This window comes from Phocoena sinus, chromosome X (assembly GCF_008692025.1).
Source record: "Phocoena sinus isolate mPhoSin1 chromosome X, mPhoSin1.pri, whole genome shotgun sequence".
NCBI classification, from domain to species: domain Eukaryota; kingdom Metazoa; phylum Chordata; class Mammalia; order Artiodactyla; family Phocoenidae; genus Phocoena; species Phocoena sinus.
The window spans coordinates 12,649,561-12,675,612 of NC_045784.1; the positions used below are offsets into that span (position 1 = coordinate 12,649,561).

The 26,052-nt window shown below is 41.1% G+C and overlaps 1 protein-coding gene across 1 annotated transcript in view; it reads right to left on the reverse strand.

Annotated features, from left to right (window-relative positions):
* PIR (pirin) overlaps positions 1–26,052 on the reverse strand; it is a 110,786-nt gene that overhangs the window by 84,069 nt on the left and 665 nt on the right. The window contains 1 exon segment of the mRNA XM_032620580.1: positions 25,048–25,178. Coding sequence (XP_032476471.1) covers positions 25,048–25,143 — 96 coding nt within the window. The 5' untranslated portion in view covers positions 25,144–25,178.

A 26,052-nucleotide genomic window follows, 5' to 3' on the forward strand; every position in this document is an offset into this window, starting at 1 on the left:
AAAATGATTTGGCTAATGAGCAATTCTTTGCAATGTTAGTTGCTTTCAGGCAAGAACTCCTTACACACACACACACACACACACACACACACACACACACACACAAACACGGATTCACTAAGTTAAACAGTTGACATTTTATGAGAAGTGGACAATTTATGATTGTCTAAGATCTAAATAGTCAAGCACAATTGAGATACAGTCTACATATAAACAGATTCATCACAGGGGAACAGACTAGAACACCAATTACTGTGCTGTGATGATAAATGCTCTGGAGAAAGACAACACATAGGAGCGTAGGGTGGGATCAGGGAAGGTTCTACCAGGGAGGTGTCACTTGAGCTGGGTCTTGAAGTACATGTAGAAGTTAATCAAGAAGTGGGAGAAGGAAGAATATTCTAAATGAAAGGGCAGAGAAGCAGCTCGGCAAACTTGAAAAACTGCGAGGAAACTACTGAAGCAAAAGATGCACATGGATTTATGATGAGAGATGGGCTGAGGATACAGGCCAAATCTTAAAGAAGTTTGGGTTTTATCCTGAAGGTGATGGGTTTTCATCAGGTTGACACGATCAGATCTAGAAAGACCACCCTAGCATACATGTGGAAGATGGTCTGGAAAAGGAAGAGACGTGAGGCAAAGAATATTCAGAAGGTGATTTCAACAGGACAAAGGCCAGGACTAAGGCAATGGCAGTAGTGATGGAGAATAGGAAGAAGAAAGAGCATGAGATCCCTCCCAAATTTCTAGCTATGGGGCCTGGGAGGACAGTAGGGCCATCCAGAAGCACAAGAAACATAACAGAAGCAGCAGCCTTGAAGTAGTCAAGGTGACTTCATTCTAGGTCACGTTGAGTTTGAGATATGTATATAAATATTTATATAAATAGAACTATGAATATTCAGCGTCCAGTATATTGTGCAAAAGCTAGATGGCAACTGAAGATAAATCTTGAGCCCAAATTAGAGGTAGAACAGATTTGGCTGTCATCAGCATATCTTTATGTTCATCTTGGTTATTCTTGGCCATTTGTTAGTCTACACAAATTTTAGAAAACTTAAAAACATATACAAACAAAAATGTTAGACTTTTGATTGGACTTGCTTTGAATCTATGGATCAATTTGGGAAGAAATGACATTTATATAATACTGAGTTTTCCTACTCATAAACACGGTTATCTCTATTTATTCAGGTCTTTGAAAATGTCTTTCAATAGGATTTATAATTTTCTCCATACAGATTTTGCATATATTAAACATTTTTTCTAACATACTTTTATAGCATTGTAAATAGTATTTTCATTGAGGTATAATTGACATATAACATTATATTAGTTTCAGATGTGGATGGTAATTTTTTTTTTTTTTTTTTTTTTTTTTGTGGTATGTGGGCCTCTCACTGCTGTGGCCTCTCCCGTTGCGGAGCACAGGCTCCAGACGCGCAGGCTCAGCGGCCATGGCTCACGGGCCCAGCCGCTCTGCAGCATGTGGGATCCTCCCGGACCGGGGCACGAACCCGTGTCCCCTGCATCGGCAGGCGGACTCTCAACCACTGCACCACCAGGGAAGCCCCGAAGGTAATGATTTGATATTTGTAAATACTGCAAAATGATCACCACACTAAGTCTAATTACCATCTGTCACTACACAAAGGTACTCTCTTAGCAACTTTCAGATATGCACTACCATAACCTGTTGAATTTCTATGTACTAACAACAAACTATTAGAGAAATTAAAAAAACAATCCCATTTACAACTGCATCAAAAAGAATAAAATTCCTAGGAATAAATTATCCAAGGAGGTGAAAGACCTATACACTAAAAACTGTAAGACACTGATGAAACAAAGTGCAGATGACACAAATAAAAGGAAATACATTCTGTGCTCATGCCCTGAAAGAATTAATATTGTTAAAATGCCTATATTACCCAAAGCATTCAATACAATCCCTATTAAAATCCCAATAACATTCTTCATAGAAATAAAACAAACAATCCTAAAGTGTGTACGGAACCACATAAGACCCTGAATAGAACCAAGCTGGAAGCATCATGCTCCCTGACTTCAAACTATATCACAAAGCTACAGGAATGTAAACAGCATTTTTAACTAATGTTTTTGAACAGTCTGCTGCTGGCGATTAGAAATGTGAATAGAGGGACTTCCCTGGTGGTAAGTGGTTAAGACTCCGTGCTTTCACTGCAGGGGGCATGGGTTCAATCCCTGGTTGGGGAACTAAGACCCTGCAAGCCACGCGGTGCAGCCAAAAAATGTTAAAAAAAAAAAAAAAAAGAAACGTGAATACAAAGGCGATTTTGAACACTGCTCTTATTAATTTTAATAATTCATCTGTAGCTTCTTTTGGGTTTTCTTTGCAGACATTCATATCACCAGTATATTTATCAATAAGCTTTTGGCCAATAGTTCACAAAGTATTTTTTGCTTGCATTAGATTAAAGCTGAGGCAGGCTGCCATTTCTCTGGGTTTTGCTGGGCCAGGCTGGCCTCTACATGTCTTCTCATTCTGGGTCCCAAGATGAAACAGTGGCCACTCTCTAGGACGTGCTGTTCTCATAGCCAAGGGCAGGAGCCAAATGGTGCACAATCCCAGTTACATGTCCCATTGGTCAAAGCACGTGACGTGGTCGAGCCCAAAGGCAGACAGGAGGGCACTTAAACCGACCCTGTGGACTCATGGGTAACGCACCCAAAAGTGGGTGGGAGTGTATAATCTATTACAGGGAGGGAGTGAATATTTGGGAGTAATATTCCAACCAACAGCCATCAGCAAATAACTCTTTTCCGCCCTTTATTTTCAACCCTTATACTTTCTATTTCTTTTTCTGTCTTCTTTCAAGCTGGCCCCTCTGCAAGGATGCTGAGTAGAATAGATGGTAATAGGCAACCTTGCCTAGTCCCTAATGTTACACAGATTGCTTTTTAAAGTTTCACTGGTAAGCAGGTTGTTTAATGTGGGTTTTCTGTAGATTCCTGTCATAAGGTTAAGGAATTTCCCTTTTATTTCTAGTTTACTGATTTTTTCTTTAGCATAAATGGATGCTGACTTCCCGTAAATGCGCCTTCTGCACTGATTGAGACATTATATATTTTTTCTCCTTTAATCTCTTAGTGTTGGTAAGTTATATAAATAGATTGTCTAACATTAAACCAAATTTGCCTTCTTCAGACAATCCAAACTTGGTAATGACATAATAACTTTTTATACATTGCTGTATTTGGTTGGTTAATATTTTGCTTATGAGTCCTGCAAAAATGTTTCTAAATGAGATGCAATTATCCCTTCATTTGCTGTCCTTGCCTGGTCTTGATAGCAAGGTAACAGGACTTCATAACGTGATTTGAGGACCCCTGGAGCTTCATCTCCTGGAGAGTTCGTGTATTAGTGGAATTATCTGTACCTTAAATATCTGGTAAAATCTGTCTGTAACATCTGGACCTGTTGCTTTGTAATAAACTTTCAAAATCCTGATTCGATTACCCTACTAGCTATGAAACTATTCAGATTTCCTATTTTTTCTTTCTTTCTCATTGTTTTTAGACTCTAAGAATTGCTCTAACTTCCTGTCAGCTCAGCTAATTAATTTTTAGGTTATTTGTTTGTTTGTTTCTTTGTTTCAGGGTATCTACTCTGTACTATTGCTGGAAATGAAGGTACCAAACCCTCCCTGTCTCTTGTCTTGACTCTTATTTTCACTTTCTGTGGAAAAAATATGCATACACACTTGCACACACATATGTATATACACACATATAACACATATAGTACATACACACACACGCACACAAATTCAACAAGTTACTACAAGTTTTTTAGCCTAATCAAGTCTCAATTACCTCACTTTAAAATACGGGCTGTAAGCCATATATAGCTGGGCCACTTTGTAACCCATCTTAGCCCAGTGTTTCATCCAGTCCAATATTTAAAAGTAACTGGAAAACAATTCAAATATCTATTGAATTCTCTCAAAAATGCCAAAAGGGGCTTCGGCTTAAAGATTTCAAATCAGCCCTCCTCCTCTCCAATATTTCCATCATCTCTCACTCTAACCCTTCAAATCTCCTCCAACCATGTGGAGGCAGCTCTTCCCTTTTCTCCTTCTCCCCCTCACCTTCTGAACTTATTCTTTTCTCTCCCACCAGTAATTCTTTGTTCTTTCCAGTGAAAATCAGATCTCAGATCCTCTCGGTCTCATCCTGTCTCTCATAATTCCATTTCAGCTCAGTGAAAGCCCAGGAATGGAACTGGGGTTGGGAGGAGGAGAGGCTGAAAATTCTCATACCTTATTATACACTGCTTCTTCTCACAGGATAATACACAGCTTGAAGGCCTGGAGACAATGAATGGAGGACACCTGGTCCAGTGCCTAAAGCGGGGCAGGTTCTACATATATGGGTGGATCTGTTACATTGTACCAGTTCCATAAATCTCTGAGACACAACTACTTGCCAAACAAAGGGTCTAGAGCCTCAAGATGGCTTTTTACTTCTACATTATTGTGGTTCTATGGTATTAAAATGTGGGTAAAGATGAGATCAAGAGATGTGCATTGCTTCTTGGGATCAGTTTCCTATGAGCAAATATGTCCTGCTGTTAACTAAATCATGAAAAGAAGAGGTTCCCTCTTCCCAGTACTACCCTCATCACCATCTGCCACTTAGAGACCAGTAGGTATTCATTGTTTGGAAAGTCCTATTTGTGACATCTGGATCGCATATCCAACCCTTCTGTCACCAGTCCATGACATATGGACACACACACAAAGAAAGGCAGCACAAGAAGCCTGCAGAAGCCAGGGGGCTGGATGTGGTGAAAGTCAGAGGGATGAACTGTTTATCTGGCTAAAGGATGGGGCACGTGTGTTAAGAGACACTCTTCCTCCGACAAGCGAGAGTATCTGCATCAGACCGTTGTCCTAAAGTGTTATTTGCAGGTTAGGTATTAGCCCTCACCCAAGTTCCTCACGTTCTCTAAACAGTCAGCATGTATCCAAGAACACGTTAGAGAGACACCTGTTATCTGCAAGACAAGCTCTGAGATATATAAGAACTCTGACTTTTTTAAATGTCTTGATTTGGTCCCCAGCTCATTAAACTGATGATCTTGCAAAGTTTTTGAATGATATGAGAATTTCCTTTCCTTCAAACACTTCCAAATCTTTTAGCTGCCACCTTCGGTTGGCAGCTTCCAAGCTATTTCTTTGGATCTCTTGAGAAGGCCAGTTGAAACCTGTGGCCACCACCCCTCCGGCCTGTGGTGCTCCTTTAACAAAGCTCCAGCAGCCTGGCATTTTATTGAAGTCAGGAAGCACAGGAAGTGACTGCCAGGAATATCACTTCCTTGGGGACAGGGCCAACGTTATGCTTTTCTATGATGCTCCACTGAATCTAGAATAATTCTGTGTACACAGAAGGTACTGCACCAACATCCCAAGTGGTACTTGGGCTAGGTCCCTAGCTTCCCTTGTAGGTAGGTGTGGTCATATGACCAAATCTGGCTAATGAGAGGAACTGGGTGGGACTTTTAGGGAAATCCCTTATAAAAGGAGATAGACAGCTGGCATATATCGTTTTGCCTTTCCCCTCTTCCTCCTTTCTGCCCCCAAGGGCAAATGGTTGCTACTGCCCTGAGAGCGTCTTGGACCATAACGTGATACAGTAAGAATGCAGTAAGAAGGATGAACTAAGACAGAATGAGCATGGGTCTCTGGTAAGTGTGAAGCTTCCAGGCCCACCCTGGACCACCTACTTTTGGATTTTCAGAAGAGAAACACAAATCCTTACATACATAAACCACTGGTTTCAGAGGATGCTTTCTGTTATACACAACTGAGCCTAATCTAACTGATATAAGGGCAATAATGCCTGTTTTTTACATTATTTTTTCTTCTTTTAAATTGTTGTCTCCGGAGAGGACCCCCCCAACCCTCCCAACACCTGACAAAAGGCCAGGCTACATCAAGATAATATGGCAGCAAAAAAAGGCAGAGGCCCCTTAAAGGTAGACTCCAACACCTCAGACTATCCCCTGGGCCTAACTCAGCCTCTAGACTGGAGCCTCAGAGTAACAATGAGAAGGTAGAAGGAAACTGCCAACACATAGTCCAGACTGAGATCGAAATATGGCCTTGAATGGACTTGACCTGTGACTCTATGCTCCTCTACCTTGACTCAAGGTCTAGAGACACTGCTAATGGAGAGCGCCACCTACAGGTCCTGCATCAACTAGGACCAAGGTGGTTTGATATTAAGAAACTCTTATAATTTTAACTGTGATAATGGGATTACAGTTGTATTTTTTAAGTAAAAACTGAAATATTTCTGAATGAAATGAAATGATTCACTTCAAAATACTTTGATGGAAGAAATGGATGGGGACCAAGATTGGAAACAAGACTGCCCATGAGTTGATCACTGTGGATGCTGGGTACCTGGAGAGTCATTATACTATTCTCTACTTTTCTACGTTAGAAATTCTTCCTAATAAAAAAACATATACAGGCATACCTTGTTTTACTGCACTTAGAGGTATTGCGCTTTGCAGATATTGTGGTTTTTACAAATTGAAGGTTTGTGGCAGCCCTGCGTCAAGTGTCTATCGGTGGCATTTTTCCAACAGCGTTTGCTCACTTTGTATCTCTGTGTCACACTTTGGTAACTCTCACAATATTTCACACTTTTCCACTGTTATTCTATTCGTTATGGTGATCTGTGATCAGTGATTTTTGACGTTACCACTACAACTCACTGAAGGCTCAGATAACAGTTCACATTTTTTAGCAATAAAGTATTTTTTTAATTAAGGTGTGTACATTATTTTTTTGGACACAATGCTACTGCACACTTAGTAGACTACAGTATAGTTTAAACATAAGTAATTTCTGTATGCACTGAGAAACCAAGATAATCACGTGACCTGCTTTACTGCAATATTCGCTTTATTGCAGTGGCCTGGAACGGAACCCACAACATCTCTGAGGTGTCACTGCATGACAGTGGTCCAAGGAAAATCACATCAGCAAGGACTGTCTGGTGGAAGGGGAAGTGGGGCATAGAGGCAAATGCAGGTGACAGGTGGGTTTCCCTCCTGCTGGGAGCACAGAGGAACCACCCGCCAACATCATGCTGTGCAATCATTTCAATTCCAGCTTGGGGCTGTCCCGGCCCACACACAATTTTTTTTTTTTTTTTTTGCGGTACACGGGCCTCTCACTGTTGTGGCCTCTCCCGTTGCGGAGCACAGGCTCCGGACGCAAAGGCTCAGCGGCCATGGCTCACGGGCCCAGCCCCTCCACGGCATGTGGGATCTTCCCGGACCAGAGCACGAACCCGCGTCCCCTGCATCGGCAGGCGGACTCTCAACCACTGCGCCACCAGGGAAGCCCCATACACAATTTTAATGGAAGGTGCCAGCCAGCCCAACTCCATCTTGTTTGCCATTCATCACCGAAAGAGCACTGTGAATTCCTCCACTTCCACATTTACAGTCACAGGGAACGTGTCACCTAGGGTCACTAACATCAAACACTGTTGTAAATTCTACACTAAAATAGCTCTGGGCTCCAGGTTTTTTATGAGATTTTATTTTCTACTGACAGAGCCTTGGTGCAAAAAGTTTGAAAAGTAACCACCTTGAAGTGAGAGTGATGCGTTCCTTCCCTGTTGATGGGAGGGTTGGGGTCCATCTTTCTGGCAAGCTGGCAGTGTGCGGAGTGCTAACAAATAGTGTAACAATCTAAATGGTCAAATGCAGGGCCAGCATCATCAGAAAGTCTACAAATAATAAATGCTGGAGAGGGTGTGGAAAAAAGGGAACCCTCCTACATTGTTGGTGGGAATGTAAGTTGGTGCAGCCACTGTGGAAAACAGTATGGAGGTTCCTCAAAAAACTAAAAACAGAGTTGCCATAAATGTCCCTCGACAGATGAATGGATAAAGATGTGGTACATACATACAATGGAATATTACTCAGCCATGAAAAAGAATGAAATAATGCCATTTGCAGCAACATGGATGGACCTAGAGATTATCATACTAAGTAAATCAGACCAAGAAAGACAAATATCATATGATACCACTTACACGTGGAATCTAAAATATGACACAAATGAACCTGTCTATGAAACAGAAACAGAATCACGGACATAGTAAACACACTGGTGGTTGCCAAGGGGGAGGAGGTCGGGGTTAGCAGATTAAGGTTTTATATATACGGAATGGATAAACAACAAGGTCCTACAACACAGCACAGGGGACTATATTCAATATCCTATGATAAACCATAATGGAAAAGAATATAAAAATATATATATATATATACACGTATGTATAACTGAATCGCTTTGCTGTAGAGCAGTAATTAACACATTGTAAATCAACTATACCTCGATAAAAAAATTTTTTTAATTAAAAAATAAAAAATGTAGGGCCAGGAGTAAGAGAATAATGGTATGCTCATACACTGGAATATGTCATAACTACTTAAATGGTGTTTATGAAGAATTTATAATAACATGGGAAGTCCTTTTGCTACCCTCTTAAATGAAAAAACTAAGGACACAAAATTCTTTATTCTGTACAACTAAAATATTTAACTATACACAGACAAAAGGAAACACCCTTTGTCTTAACAGTGATTAAACCAGAGTGATGGCATTAGGAATGATTCCTATCCATTTATTTTTCTTTAGGGTAGAGGCACACCTGGGGCGTGGTAGACCCTTTGCATTAGTAAAATGCAGAGGTCTTTAAAGCATAGGTTTTCAGCCAGGGACTCTTTTTTTTTTTTTTGCGGTACGCGGGCCTCTCGCTGTTGTGGCCTCTCCCGTTGCACAGCACAGGCTCCAGATGCGCAGGCTCAGCAGCCATGGCCCACAGGCCCAGCCGCTCCGCGGCATGTGGGATCTTCCCAGACCGGGGCACGAACCCGCGTCCCCTGCATCGGCAGGCGGACTCTCAACCACTGCACCACCAGGGAAGCCCAGCCAGGGACTCTTAACTGGGAACCATGGATAGAATTCAGGTAAACTTGGCTGGGGGAAAAACACACACACACACACACACACACACACACACATTTTTATTTTCACTAACCTCTAACTGCAGATATTTTTCTTCTGAATTTTTTTGTAGTAAAACAAACATAACGTGAAATTTACCATTTTAACCGTTTGTAAGTATACAATTTAGTGGCATTAAGTACATTCACTGGTACGCAACAAGTCACCACCACCCAGCTCCAAAATAAAATGTAACATTGCCTTTAATTATGGATGTAGTCAAAGAACCACAGTAATTTACCAGGACCTGTGACTTTGCCACCAACCGAAATCAAAGCTCTTTTCATATCACATCACAGCTGTTGCATGTATACCGAACCACTGTTCATGCCCCTCACAGAGTTGAAATTAGGTAGTTATGAGAACTGCCACCAGATCTCCTTATTGAATGTCACTAGAGTTGTTATTTAAGTTACTAGATTACAGATTTGTTCTGTAATATTTTGCTAACCATATTTCAACACAAAGGTTTTCCTTTGTATGTAATACCATGCCTAAGCCCCACCCCACACAGCCCCCAGGGCCTTTTCCAGTCCTGTGGATCCTGAGCATTGGCCCCACCCACCACCTAAACCTTGCCCATGCTTAGGGCCCGCCCTCCACAGCTAAGGCCTTCCCCCCACCCTGCCTTTCTTTTTTTTTTTCTTTTCCCACCTCCTCTTCTTTACTATTGTGGTACTGATTTACCTTCCAGTTGTTGATTCATCTATATTTTTATTTTTACATTCTTTCTAACATATCTGCTAGCTTCCTAGTCTAATTTTATCTTTTACTCTGTCATTGTTCTTTTTTTGCTGTCCCACGCAGCTTGCGGGATCTTGATTCACAAGCCTGGGGTTGGGGGAAGCTCCTGTGGTGGGAGCTCTGAGTCCAATCCACTGGACTAACAGAGAACCTCAGACCCCAGGGAATATGCATCAGAGTGAGGCCTCACAGAATTCCTCATCTCAGCACCAACACCCAGCTCTACCCAATAGCCTACAAACTCCAGTGTGGAAAGCATCAGGCCAACCAGTAAGACAGGAACACAATCCCACTCATAAAAAAAAAAACTTAGACAGCAAAAACATATGTCACAGATGAAGGAGCAAGGTAAAAACCTGCAACACCAAATAAATGAAGAGGAAATAGGCAATCTACCTGAAGAAGAATTCAGAGTAACGATAGTAAAGATGATCCAGAATCTCGGAAGTAGAATGGAAGCATGGACTGAGAAAGCACAAGAGATGTTTAACAAAGGTCTAGAAGAACTAAAGAACAAACAAACAGAGATGAACAACACAATAACCAAAATGAAAAATACACTAGAAGGGATCAATAACAGAGGCAGAAGAACGAATAAGTGAGCTGGAAGACAAAATGGTGGAAATAACTGCTGAGGAGCAGAATAAAGAAAAAAGAATAAAAAGAATTGAAGACAATCTCAGAGACCTCTGGGACAACATTAAACGCACCAACATTCGAATTATAGGGGGTCCCAGAAGAAGAAGAGAAACAGAAAGGGACTAGGAAATTTTTGAAGAGATAATAGTTGCAAACTTCCCTAACATGTTAGGAGAAGGAAATAGTCAATCAAGTCCAGGAAGTGCAGAGAATCCCATACAGAATAAATTCAAGGAGAAACACGACAAGACACATATTAATCAAACTATCAAAAATTAAATACAAAGAAAAAATATTAAAAGCAGCAAGGGAAGAGCAACAAATAACATACAAGGGAATCCCCATAAGGTTAACAGCTGATCTTTCAGCAGAAACTGTGCAAGCCAGAAGGGAGTGGCAGGACATACTGAAAGTGATGAAGGGGAAAAACCTACAACCAAGAATACTCTACCCAGCAAGGATCTTTCAGATTCGATGGAGAAGTCAAAAGCTTTTCAGACAAACAAAAGCTAAGAGAATTCAGCACCACCAAACCAGCTTTACAACAAATGCTAAAGGAACTTCTCTAAGCAGGAAACACAAGAGAAGAAAAAGACGCACAAAAACAAACCCAAAACAATTAAGAAAATGGCAACAGGAACATACATATGGATAATAACCTTGAATGTAAATGGATTAAACGCCCCAACCAAAAGACACAGACTGGCTTAATGGATACAAAAACAAGACCCATATATACACTGTCTACAAGAGACCCACTTCAGACCTAGGGACACATACAGACTGAAAGCAAAGGGATGGAAAAAGATATTCCATGCAAATGGAAATCAAAAGAAATCTGGAGTAGCAATACTCGTATCAGATAAAATAGACTTTAACATAAAGACTGTTACAAGAGACAAAGAAGGACACTACATAATGATCAAGTGATCAATCCCTGAAGAAGATATAACAATTATAAATGTTTATGCATCCAACATAGGAGCACCTCAATACATAAGGCAAATGCTAACAACCATGAAAGGAGAAATTGACAGTAACAAAATAATAGTAGGGGACTTTTAACACCCCACTTACGCCAATGGACAGATCATCCAAACAGAAAATAAATAAGGAAACACAAGCTTTAAATGACACAAAAAAACAGACAGATCTAATCGAAAATTATACAACATTCCACCAAAAGTGGCAGAATACACTTTCTTCTCAAGTGCACATGGAACATTCTCCAGGATAGATCACATCTTGAGTCACAAAGCAAGCCTCAGTAAATTTAAGAAAACTGAAATCGTATCAAGCATCTTTTCTGACCACAATGCTATGAGATTGGAAATCAATTACAGGAAAAAAAAACTGTAAAAAACACAAATACAAGGAGGCTAAACAATACATTACTAAATAACCAAGAGATCACTGAAGAAATCAAAGGGGAAATCAAAAAATACCTGGAGACAAATGACAATGAAAACACGACGATCCAAAACCTATGGGATACAGCAAAAGCAGTTCTAAGAGGGAAGTTTATAGCTATACAAGCCTACCTCAAAAAACAAGAAAAATCTTAAAAAAACAATCTAACGTTACACCTAAAGGAACTAGAGAAGAAGAATAAACAAAACCCAAAGTTAGTACAAGGAAAGAAATCATAAAGATCAGAGCAGAAATAAATGAAATGAAAACAAAGAAAACAATAGCAAAGATCAATAAACCTAAAAGCTGGTTCTTTGAGAAGATAAACGAAATTGATAAACCATTAGCCAGACTCATGATGAAGAAGAGGGAGAGGACTCAAATGAATAAAATTAGAAATAAAAAAGGAGAAGTTACAACAGACACAGCAGAAATACAGAGCATCCTATGAGACTACTACAAGCAACTCTATGCCAATAAAATGGACAACCTGGAAGAAATGGACTAATTCTTAGAAAGGTATAACCTTCCAAGACTGAACCAGGAAGAAATAGAAAATAGGAACAGACCAATCACAAGAAAGAAATCGAAACTGTGATTAAAAATCTTCCAACAAACGAAAGTCCAGGACCACATGGCTTCACAGGTGAAATCTTTCAAACATTTAGAGAAAAGCTAACACCCATCCTTCTCAAACTCTTCCAAAAAATTGCAGAGGAAGGAACACTCCCAAACTCATTCTATGAGGCCACCATCACCCTGATACCAAAACCAGACAAAGACACTACAAAAAAAGAAAATTACAGACCAATATCACTCATGAATATAGATGCAAAAATCCTCAACAAAATACTAGCAAATAGAATCCAAAAACACAATAAAAGGATCATACACCATGATCAAGTGGGATTTATCCCAGGGATACAAGGATTCTTCAATGTATGCAAATCAATCAATGTGATACACCGTATTAACAAATTGAAGAATAAAAACCGTAACATCTCAATAGATGCAGAAAAAGCTTTTGACAAAATTCAACACCCATTTATGATAAAAACTCTCCAGAAAATGGGCATAGAGGGAACCTACCTCAACATAATAAAGGCCATATACAACAAACCCACAGCAAACATCATTCTCAATGGTGAAAAACTGAAAACATTTCCTCTAGGATCAGGAACAAGACAAGGATGTCCACTCTTGCCACTATTATTATTTAACACAATTTTGGAAGTCCTAGCCACAGCAATCAGAGAAGAAAAATAAATAAAAGGGATACAATTTGGAAAAGAAGAAGTAAAACTGTCACTGTTTACAGATGACATGATACTATACATAGAGAATCCTAAAGATGCCACCAGAAAACTACTAGAGCTAATCAGTGAATTTGGTAAAGTTGCAGGATACAAAATTAATGCACAGAAATCTCTTGCATTCCTATACACTATGATGAAAAACCTGAAAGACAAATTAAGGAAACACTCCCATTTACCACTGCAACAAAAAGAATAAAATACCTAGGAATAAACCTCCCTAGGGAGACAAAAGACCTGTATGCAGAAAACTGTAAGACACTGATGAACGAAATTAAAGATGATATAAACAGATGGAGAGACAGACCATGTTCCTAGATGGGAAGAATCAATATTGTATGTTGACTATAGTAAAATGACTATACTACCCAAAGCAATCTACAGATTCAATGCAATCCCTATCAAATCACCAATGGCATTTTTTACAGAACTAGAACAAAAAATCTTCAAATTTGTATGGAGACACAAAAGACCCCGAATAGCCAAAGCAGTCTTGAGGGAAAAAAACAGAGCTGGAGGAATCTGACTCTCTGACTTCATACTATACTACAAAGCTACAGTAATCAAGACAATATGGTACTGGCACAACAACAAAAATATAGATCAATGGAACAGGATAGAAAGCCCAGAGATAAACCCACACAGCTATGGTCAACTAATCTATGACAAATGAGGCAAGGATATACAATGGAGAAAAGACAGTTTCTTCAGTAAGTGGTGCTGGGAAAACTGGACAGCTACATGTAAAAGAATGAAATTAGAACACTCCCTAACACCATACACAAAAATAAACTCAAAATGGATTAGAGACCTAAATGTAAGACTGGACACTATAAAACTCTTAGAGGAAAACATAGGAAGAACACTCTTTCACATAAATCACAGCAAGATCCTTTTTGATCCACCTCCTAGAGTAAGAGAAATAAAAACAAATAAATGGGACGTAATTAAACTTAAAAGCTTTTGCACATCAAATTAAAACATGAACAAGACAAAAAGACAACCCTCAAAATGGGAGAAAATATTTGCAAATGAAACAACAAAGGATTAATCTCCAAAATACACGAACAGCTCATGGAGCTCAATATCAAAAAAAACAAACAATCCAGTTAAAAAATGGGTGGAAGACCTAAATAGACATTTCACCAAGGAAGACTTAGAGATGGCCAAGAGGCACATGAAAAGATGCTCATCATCACTAATTATTAGAGAAATTCAAATCAAAACTACAATGGGGTATCACCTCATGAAGGTCAGAATGGCCATTATCAAAAAAGCTAGAAACAATAAATGCTGGAGAGGCTGTGGAGAAAAGGGAACCCTCCTACACTGCTGGTGGGAATGTAAATTGATACAGCCACTATGGAAAACAGTATCGAGGTTCCTTAGGAAACTAAAAATAGAACTACCAAACTACCCAGCAATCCCACTACTGGGCATATACCCTGAGAAAACCATAATTCAAAAAGAGTCATGTACCACAATGTTCATTGCAGCTCTATTTACAACAGCCAGGACATGGAACCAACCTAAATGTCCATCGAAAGATGAATGGATAAAGAAGATGTGGCACATATATACAATGGAATATTACTCAACCATAAAAAGAAATGCAACTGAGTTATTTCTAGTGAGGTGGATGGACCTAGAGTCTGTCATACAGAGTGAAGTAAATGAGAAAAACAAATACTGTATGCTAACCCATATACATGGAATCTAAAAAAAAAAAAAGGTACTGATGAACCTAGCTGCAGGGCAGGAATAAAGAGGTAGACATAGAGAACGGACTTGATGACATGGGGTGGGAAAGCGAAGCTGGGGTGAAGTGAGAGTAACATCGATGTATATGCACTACCGAATATAAAACAGTTGGCTGGTGGGAAGCAGCAGCATAGCACAGGGAGATCAGCTCGGTGCTTTGAGATGACCTAGAGGGGTGGGATAGGGAGGGTGGGAGGGAGGCTCAAGAGGGAGGGGATACGTGTATGCATATGGCTGATTCGCTTTGTTGTGCAACAGAAACTAACACAGTGTTGTGAAGCAATTACACTCCGATAAAGATCTATTAAAAAATAAGTAGGGGGGACCTTGAAGATGGCGGAAGAGTAAGACGCGGAGATCGCCTTCCTCCCCACGGATACACCAGAAATACATCCACACGTGGAACAACTCCTACAGAACTCCTACTGAAGGCTGGCAGAAGACCTCAGACCTCCCAAAAGGCAAGAAACTCCCCACGTAACTGGGTAGGGCAAAAGAAAAAACAGAGACAAAAGAATAAGGACGGCACCTGCACCAGTGGGAGGGAGCTGTGAAGGAGGAAAAGTTTCCACACACTAGGAAGTCCCTCCGCGGGCGGAGACTGCGGGAGGCAGAGGGGGGAGTTTCGGGACCGCGGAGTAGTGCACAGCGACGGGTGCGGAGGGCAAAGCGGGGAGATTCCTGCACAGACGATCGGTGCCGACCAGCACTCACCAACCCGAGAGGCTTGCTGCTCACCCACCGGGGCGGGCGGGGCTGCGAGCTGAGGCTCGGGTTTTGGTTTTGGACGGAGCTCAGGGAGAGGACTGGGGTTGGCGGCTTGAACATAGCCTGAAGGGGTTAGTGCACCACGACTAGCCGGGAGGGAGTTCGGGGAAAAGCCTGCACCGGCCGAAGAGGCAAGAGACTTTTTCTTCCCTCTTTGTCTCCTGGTGCGCGAGGAGAGGGGTTTAAGAGCGCTGCTTAAAGGAACTCCAGAGACGGGCGCGAGCCGCGGCTAAAAGCGCGAACCCCAGAGACGGGCGCGAGCCGCGGCTGAGGGCGCGAGCCCCCGAGACGGGCGCGAGCCGCGGCTGAAAGCACAAACCCCAGAGACGGGCGCGAGCCGCGGCTAAAACCGCGGACCCCAGAGACGGGCGGGAGACGCTAAGGCTGCTGCTGCCGCCACCAAGGGGCCTGTGTGCGAGCACAGGTCACTCTCCACACCCCGCTTCCGCGGAGCCTGTGCAGCCCGCCACTGCCAGGTTCCCGGGATCCAGGGACAACTTCCCCGGGACAGCGCACGGCGGGCCTCAGGCTGGTGCAACGTCACGCCGGCCTCTGCCGCAACGTCACGCTGCCTCTGCTGCCCGCAGGCCGGCCCCGCACGCAGTGCCCCTCCTTCCCCCATCCCCCAACCCCCGGCCTGAGTGAGCCGGAGGCCCAGAATCAGCGGCTCCTTTAACCCCGTCCTGTCTGAGCGAAAAAACAGACGCCCTCCAGCGACCTACACGCAGAGGCAGGGCCAAATCCAAAGCTGAGCTCCTGTGAGCTGTGAAAACAAAGAAGAGAAAGGGAAATCTCTCCCAGCAGCCACAGAAGCAGCGGATTAAAGCTCCACAATCAACTTGATATACCCTGCATCTGTGGAATACCTGAATAGACAAGGAATGATCCCAAATTGAAGAGGGGGAATTTAGGAGCGAAATCTATGATTTTTTTCCCTTTTCCTCTTTTTGTGAAGGTGTACGTGTATGCTCCTGTGTGACATCTAGTCTGTATACTCTAGCTTCCACCATTTGTCCTAGGGCTCTATCCGTCCATGACCTTTTTTTAAAAATTCTTTTTCTTAATAATTAAGTTTAATTGTAATAACTTTATTATACTTTACCTTCGTTCTTTCTTTCTTTCCTTCCTTCCCTCCCTCCTTTAGACAACGAATCACCCCAAATTGAGGAGGTGGTCTCAGGGAGCAGGATTTATGATTTTTCCCCCTTTACCTCTTTTTGTGAAGGTGTATGTGTATGCTTCTGTGTAAGATTTTCTCTGTATAGCTTTGCTTCCAACATTTATCCTAAGGTTCTATCCGTCCCTTTTTTTTTCTAAATATTTTTTAATTCAATAACTATATTATACTTTATTTTATTTTTACTGTATCATCTTTCTTTGTCTTTTTTTCCTTCTTTCCCTCCTTCCTTCCTTCCTCCCTCCCTCCCTCCCTCCCTCCTTTCTTTCCTTCTTTGCTTCTTTCTTCCTTCCTTCCTTTCCTCCTTTCCTTCTTTCTTTCCTCATACTTCTACTAATTCTCTCTACTTTTTCTCCCTTTTATTCTGAGCCGTGTGGATGAAAGGCTCTTGGTGCTCCAGCCAGGAGTCAGGGCTCTGCCTCTGAGGTAGGAGAGCCAACTTCAGGTCACTGGTCAACAAGAGACCTCCCAGCTCCACATAATATTAAACAGCGGAAATCTCCCAGAGACCTCCATCTTAACACCAGCACCCAGCTTCACTCAACGACCAGCAAGCCACAGTGCTGGACAACCTATGCCAAACAACTAGCAAAACAGGAACACAACCCCACCCATTAGCAGAGAGGCTGCCTAAAATCATAATAAGGCCACAGACACCCCAAAACACACCACCAGACGTGAACCTGCCCACTAGAGAGACAAGATCCAGCCTCATCCAGCACAACACAGGCACTAGTCCCCTCCACCAGGAAGCCTACACAACCCACTGAAACAACCTTAGCCACTGGAGACAGACATCAAAAACAACGGGAACTACGAACCTGCAGCCTGCAAAAAGGAGACCCCAAACACAGTAAGATAAGCAAAATGAGAAGACAGAAAAACACACAGCAGATGAAGGAGCAAGATAAAAACCCACCAGACCTAACAAATGAAGAGGAAATAGGCAATCTACCTGAAAAAGAATTCAGAATAATGATAGTAAGGATGATCCGAAATCTTGGAAGTAGAATGGACAAAATGCAAGAAACAGTTAACAAGGACCTACAAGAACTAAAGATGAAACAAGCAACGATGAACAATGCAATAAATGAAATTAAAATCACTCTAGATAGGATCAATAGCAGAATAACTGAGGCAGAAGAACGGATAAGTGACCTGGAAGATAAAGTAGTGGAAATAACTACTGCAGAGCAGAATAAAGAAAAAAGAATGAAAAGAACTGAGGACAGTCTCAGAGACCTCTGGGACAACATGAAACGCACCAACATTCGAATTATAGGGGTTCCAGAAGAAGAAGAAAGAAAGAAAGGGACTGAGAAAATATTTGAAGAGATTATAGTTGAAAACTTCCCTAATATGGGAAAGGAAATAGTTAATCAAGTCCAGGAAGCACAGAGGGTCCCATACAGGATAAATACAAGGAGAAACACGCCAAGACACATATTAATCAAACTGTCAAAAATTAAATACAAAGAAAGCATATTAAAAGCAGCAAGGGAAAAACAACAAATAACACACAAGGGAATCCCCATAAGGTTAACAGCTGATCTCTCAGCAGAAACCCTACAAGCCAGAAGGGAGTGGCAGGACATACTGAAAGTGATGAAGGAGAATAGCCTGAAACCAAGACTACTCTACCCAGCAAGGATCTCATTCACATTTGATGGAGAAATTAAAACCTTTACAGACAAGCAAAAGCTGAGAGAGTTCAGCACCACCAAACCAGCTTTACAACAAATGCTAAAGGAACTTCTCTAGACACGAAACACAAGAGAAGGAAATGACCTATAGTAGCGAACCCAAAACAATATATAAAATGGAAATAGGAACATACATATCAATAATTACCTTAAATGTAAATGGACTAAATGCTCCCACCAAAAGACACAGATTGGCTGAATGGATACAAAAACAAGACCCTTATATATGCTGTCTACAAGAGACCCACTTCAGAACTAGAGACACATACAGACTGAAAGTAAGGGGATGGAAAAAGATATTCCATGCAAATGGAAACCAAAAGAAAGCTGGAGTAGCAATTCTCATATCAGACAAAATAGACTTTAAAATAAGGACTATTAAAAGGGACAAAGAAGGACACTACATAATGATCAAGGGATTGATCCAAGAAGAAGATATAACAATTGTAAATATTTATGCACCCAACATAGGAGCACCTCAATACATAAGGCAAATACTAACAACCATAAAAGGGGAGATCAACAGTAACACATTCATAGTAGGGGACTTTAACACCCCACTTTCACCCATGGACAGATCATCCAAAATGAAAATAAATAAGGAAACACAAGCTTTAAATGATACATTAAACAAGATGGACTTAATTGATATTTATAGGACACTCCATCCAAAAACAACAGAATACACATTTTTCTCAAGTGCTCATGGAACATTCTCCAGGATAGATCATATCTTGGGTCACAAATCAAGCCTTGGTAAATTTAAGAAAACTGAAATTGTATCAAGTATCTTTTCCGACCACAACGCCATGAGACTAGATATCAATTACAGGAAAAGATCTGTAAAAAATACAAACACATGGAGGCTAAACAATACACTACTTAATAATGAAGTGATCACTGAAGAAATCAAAGAGGAAATAAAAAAATACCTAGAAACAAATGACAATGGAGACACAACGACCCAAAACCTATGGGATGCAGCAAAAGCAGTTCTAAGGGGGAAGTTTATAGCAATACAAGCCCACCTTAAGAAGCAGGAAACATCTCGAATAAACAACCTAACCTTGCACCTCAAGCAATTAGAGAAAGAAGAACAAAAAAACCCCAAAGCTAGCAGAAGGAAAGAAATCATAAAAATCAGATCAGAAATAAATGAAAAAGAAATGAAGGAAACAATAGCAAAGATCAATAAAACTAAAAGCTGGTTCTTTGAGAAGATAAACAAAATAGATAAACCACTAGCCAGACTCATCAAGAAAAAAAGGGAGAAGACTCAAATCAATAGAATTAGAAATGAAAAAGGAGAAGTAACAACTGACACTGCAGAAATAAAAAAAATCATGAGAGATTACTACAAGCAACTCTATGCCAATAAAATGGACAATCTGGAAGAAATGGACAAATTCTTAGAAATGCACAACCTGCCAAGACTGAATCAGGAAGAAATAGAAAATATGAACAGACCAATCACAAGCACTGAAATTGAAACTGTGATTAAAAACCTTCCAACAAACAAAAGCCCAGGACCAGATGGCTTCACAGGTGAATTCTATCAAACGTTTAGAGAAGAGCTAACACCTATCCTTCTCAAACTCTTCCAAAATATAGCAGAGGGAGGAACACTCCCAAATTCCTTCTACGAAGCCACCATCACCTTGATACCAAAACCAGACAAGGATGTCACAAAGAAAGAAAACTACAGGCCAATATCACTGATGAACATAGATGCAAAAATCCTCAACAAAATACTAGCAAACAGAATCCAACAGCACATTAAAAGGATCATACACCATGATCAAGTGGGGTTTATTCCAGGAATGCAAGGATTCTTCAATATACGCAAATCTATCAATGTGATAAACTATATTAACAAATTGAAGGAGAAAAACCATATGATCATCTCAATAGATGCAGAGAAAGCTTTCGACAAAATTCAACACCCATTTATGATAAAAACCCTCCAGAAAGTAGGCATAGAGGGAACTTTCCTAAACATAATAAAAGCCATATATGACAAGCCCACAGCAAACATCATCCTCAATGGTGAAAAACTGAAAGCATTTCCACTAAGATCAGGAACAAGACAAGGTTGCCCACTCTCACCACTCTTATTCAACCATAGTTTTGGAAGTTTTAGCCACAGCAATCAGAGAAGAAAAGGAAATAAAAGGAATCCAAATCGGAAAAGAAGAAGTAAAGCTGTCACTGTTTGCAGATGACATGATACTATACATAGAGAATCCTAAAGATGCTACCAGAAAACTACTAGAGCTAATCAATGAATTTGGTAAAGTAGCAGGATACAAAATTAATGCACAGAAATCTCTGGCATTCCTATATACTAATGATGAAAAATCTGAAAGTGAAATAAAGAAAACACTCCCATTTACCATTGCAACAAAAAGAATAAAATATCTAGGAATAAACCTACCTAAGGATACGAAAGACCTGTATGCAGAAAATTATAAGACACTGATGAAAGAAATTAAAGATGATACAAATAGATGGAGAGATATACCATGTTCTTGGACGGGAAGAATCAACATTGTGAAAATGACTCTACTACCCAAAGCAATCTACAGATTCAATGCAATCCCTATCAAACTACCACTGGCATTTTTCACAGAACTAGAACAAAAAATTTCGCAATTTGTATGGAAACACAAAAGACCCCGAATAGCGAAAGCAATCTTTAGAACGAAAAAAGGAGCTGGAGGAATAAGGCTCCCTGACTTCAGACTATATTACAAAGCAACAGTAATCAAGACAGTATGGTACTGGCACAAAAACAGAAAGATAGATCAGTGGAACAGGATAGAAAGCCCAGAGATAAACCCACGCACATATGGACACCTTATCTTTGATAAAGGAGGCAGGAATGTACAGTGGAGAAAGGACAGCCTCTTCAATAAATGGTGCTGGGAAAACTGGACAGGTACATGTAAAAGTATGAGATTAGATCACTCCCTAACACCATACACAAAAATAAGCTCAAAATGGATTAAAGATCTAAATGTAAGGCCAGAAACTATCAAACTCTTAGAAGAAAACATAGGAAGAACACTCTATGACATAAATCACAGCAAGATCCTTTCTGACCCACCTCCTAGAGTAATGGAAATAAAAACAAAAATAAACAAATGGGACCTAATGAAACTTCAAAGCTTTTGCACAGCAAAGGAAACCATAACCAAGACCAAAAGACAACCCTCAGAATGGGAGAAAACATTTGCAAATGAAGCAACTGACAAAGGATTAATCTCCAAAATTTACAAGCAGCTCATGCAGCTCAATAACAAAAAAACAAACAACCCCATCCAAAAATGGGCAGAAGACCTAAATAGACATTTCTCCAAAGAAGATATACAGAATGCCAACAAACACATGAAAGAATGCTCAACATCATTAATCATTAGAGAAATGCAAATCAAAACTACAATGAGATATCATCTCACACCAGTCAGAATGGCCATCATCAAAAAATCAAGAAACAATAAATGCTGGAGAGGGTGTGGAGAAAAGGGGACACTCTTGCACTGCTGGTGGGAATGTGAATTGGTTCAGCCACTGTGGAGAACAGTATGGAGGTTCCTTAAAAAACTACAAATAGAATTACCATATGACCCAGCAATCCCACTACTTGGCATATACCCTGAGAAAACCAAAATTCAAAGAGAGTCATGTACCAAAATGTTCATTGCAGCTCTATTTACAATAGCCAGGACATGGAAACAACCTAAGCGCCCATCATCGGATGAATGGATAAAGAAGATGTGGCACATATACACAATGGAATATTACTCAGCCTTAAAAAGAAATGAAATTGAGCTATTTGTAATGAGATGGATAGACCTAGAATCTGTCATACAGAGTGAAGTAAGTCAGAAGGAAAAAGACAAATACCGTATGCTAACACATATATATGGAATTTAAGGGAAAAAAATGTCATGAAGAACCTAGGGGTAAGATAGGAATAAAGACGCAGACCTACTGGAGAACGGACTTAAGGATATGGGGAGGGGGAAGGGTGAGTTTTGACAGGGCGAGAGAGAGTCATGGACATATACACACTAACAAACGTAGTAAGGTAGATAGCTGGGGGGAAGCAGCCGCAAGGCACAGGGATATTAGCTCGGTGCTTTGTGACAGCCTGGAAGGGTGGGATGGGGAGAGTGGGAGGGAGGGAGACGCAAGAGGGAAGACATATGGGAACACATGTATATGTATAGCTGATTCACTTTGTTGTAAAGCAGAAACTAACACACCATTGTAAAGCAATTATACCCCAATAAAGATGTTTAAAAAAAAATAAAATAAAATAAGTAAAAAACATTTTTCTGAGAAGGAATGGATAAAACATTATTCTGAGAATGAACTGATGGTTTTCAGCAGACCTCCAAAGGGGTTCACAAGACCAGAAAAATTGAGAAATCCTCAGCAGATGTGTTTCTGACAGATGGAGTAATTGAAGTATTAGCTACCCTCAACATACAATAGTGGGTTTGCTGACGGGTATTCGAATTCCCCTGCTGGCGATGTGGCCTAGTATAAAATGACACCACGCCCACCTGCATCTTCCCAACATCCACTGTGCATTTAGCCCTTAGAATAATCCTGTTTGCGTGTGTCCCTTCGGAAAAACAATGTTTGACAGACCTCAAGAGACATTCTCAGATGAATAGGAACCTAACGGTGGGAAGAGTATGAGAGTATCAGAGCAGAATTTAAGAAGAGGAACAAACCAGCCTCACTTTTCAAAAAGAATCCATTTCCCTAATATACTTCTTCCTTTATTCAAAAATAGTTTTTGGAAGATGAGTTCAGCATCACTAATTAGGGAAATGCAAATCAAAACCACACTGAGATATCGCCTCACATGTATTAGGAAGGCTATTATCAAAAAGACAAGAAATGACAGTGTTGGTGAGTGTGTGGAGAAAAGGGAACCTTCGTGCACTGTTGGTGGGAATGTAAATTGGTGCAGCCACCATAGAAAACAGTATGGAAGTTCCCCCCAAAATTAAAAGTATAACTACCATACGATCCAGCAATTCCACTTCTGGGTATTCTGAGAATGAACTGATGGTTTTCAGCAGACCTCCAAAGGTCTTATCCAAAGAAAACGAAAACACTAACTTGAAAAGCTGTATGCTCCCCCATGTTCATTGCAGCATCATTTACAATAATCAAGACATAGAAACAACCTAGGTGTCCACCAACAGATGAACGGATAAAGAAAATGTGGTGTAAATATACAACGGAATATTATTCAACTACAAAAAAGAATGAAATCTTGCTGTTTGCAACAACATGGATGGACCTTGAGGGCATTCTGCTGAGTGAAATAAGTCAGAGGGGGAAACACAAATACTGTACGATCTCACTTATATGTGGAAACCAAAAACAAACAAGCTCATAGATACAGAGAACAGACTGGTGGTTGCCAGATGTGGGGGTGGGGTGAGCAAAATGGATGAAGGGGGTCAAAAGGTATAAACTTTAAATTACAAAATAAATGAGTCATGAGGATGGAATGTACAACATGGTGACTATAGTTAATACTGTACTGCATATTTGAAAGTTGCTAAGAGAGTAGATCTTAAAAGTTCTCACCACAAGAAAAATAATTATGTATGATGACAGAAGTTAACTAGACTTGTGATCATTTTGCAATATATACAAATACTGAATCATTGTGTTGTACACCTGAAAGTAATGTTATATGTCGATTATACCTCAATAAAAACAAATCTGTTTTTGGAATCTGGGGCTGGGCACTGTATTCCTTGGGCGATAACCACCATTTGATGACCTTTCTATGCGTGTAAGATTTTCTTTTCCGCCAAGTCTCATGTCTCCCATAATTTTCAAATAAAACTGCTCTCTAATGTGAAAAGATATCTGCCTCACCTACAATCACCTTCTCTGAGGGAAGCCCCCACTTACCTCCCACCAAGAGGTCCACAAAGTCGGGTCTCAGGTGTCTCTCTAAGAATTCAGATCCCTGGCAATGGCTGACTGGTCCAGGGTAGAGACCTGACCCAAGCCAAGCCAGTTGGATTCTCTCTCCTGGGAATTTGGGATGGGGCCCCAGTGTCTCTCCTTGGTGCTTTGACCTGTGGGCATGTAAACCCGGGGGTATCAGGTGGGTGAGTCTGGTGAAGTGCTCACAGAGGCTGACAGATAAACCCAGGATGGGACATGGGTGTGCAGAGAGGGGCACAGAGGTTTCACCTCAGGACCACTGGATCCATATTACAGAAACCCCCTTGGGACTGGGGCTGCTCCGGGGAGGACCCCAATTGCTAAGTTTAGAGTTGGTTCCTAAGGCACCCAACAGGGCGGCTCGTGATTGTCTCATGCCCTCTCTTCCCAAGTTTATCCTCAGGGTCCCACCAGTCCTTTCTGCTAAAAAGCAGGAAACAGCCACCAACCAGCCAGCGTACCTCAGGTCTGCCGATGCTTCTGCGGACCCGCGCTCCAACCCCTTCCGACTGCTCGCGGCTGAGCAGTGAGAGGGTAACCTTTTTGGACCACGCCATGCCCAAGGCTAAAAAGAGAGTGTTCTGAGGCTGAGCTGTAGACGACAGAGGGCAAGAGGAGGAACAACAAAACAGAGAAATCATCAACGAGGGACCACCCAAGGACTATAAAATATAAGATACGAAATTCACACCTGCCCCAAGTATTAACAGCTACAATTTTTATATTGCTTCCTCTGCACAAGACCTGGGCTAGGCGCTTTAAAACAAGCATAATGATGGTGAACGCGTGGGAGTACTAGCTAGGTTCCCAGCACCCTACTAATGATTTACAAGGTTTAGCGGGTGTAGCCCTACGACCACCTTTGGCGAGGGTTAGAGATAACAGCTCCGCTGGGCATCGACTAAGGACCTCGAACGCTCACTTTATCTGCTTTACATGATTGAAATCCCTCGACGTCCCCCCCACCCCGCGCTGCCCCATGACGGAGGTGCTACCTTGAGCTGAGAGGTATCTGTGTGGCGACACAGGGAACACGGAGAAAAACCAACAGGTCTGGGACTCTCACCTGAACATGCCAAAGACCTTGACATTGAAAGGGATATTTGAGGGTCATCAAATTCAAAGACATCTATCCCTGAAGCCCAGGGATAGATTTCCTGCTACTTAAGTAGCAAGAAATCTTGCAGCTTTCATGTGAAGTAGAGCACAGGAAACTCACGGAGGAGGTACCCTTGACAGTGCTATCCGTATTTCGGCACCCAACCACAGCCCCAATCCAAAAGTGTTTCGTCTTTGTGGGTCGAAAGCCTACTCAACGGCGTATCACAAAACAGGTATAATCAATCCCCTTTCCAGTTCAAATGCTTGCATACAATACCCGCAATTCCTAACGCTCTTCTTCAAACTGCGTATAATCCTTTCCTTCAAAGATTCCCACTCAAACCAAGAGAGATGCTTCAGCAAGA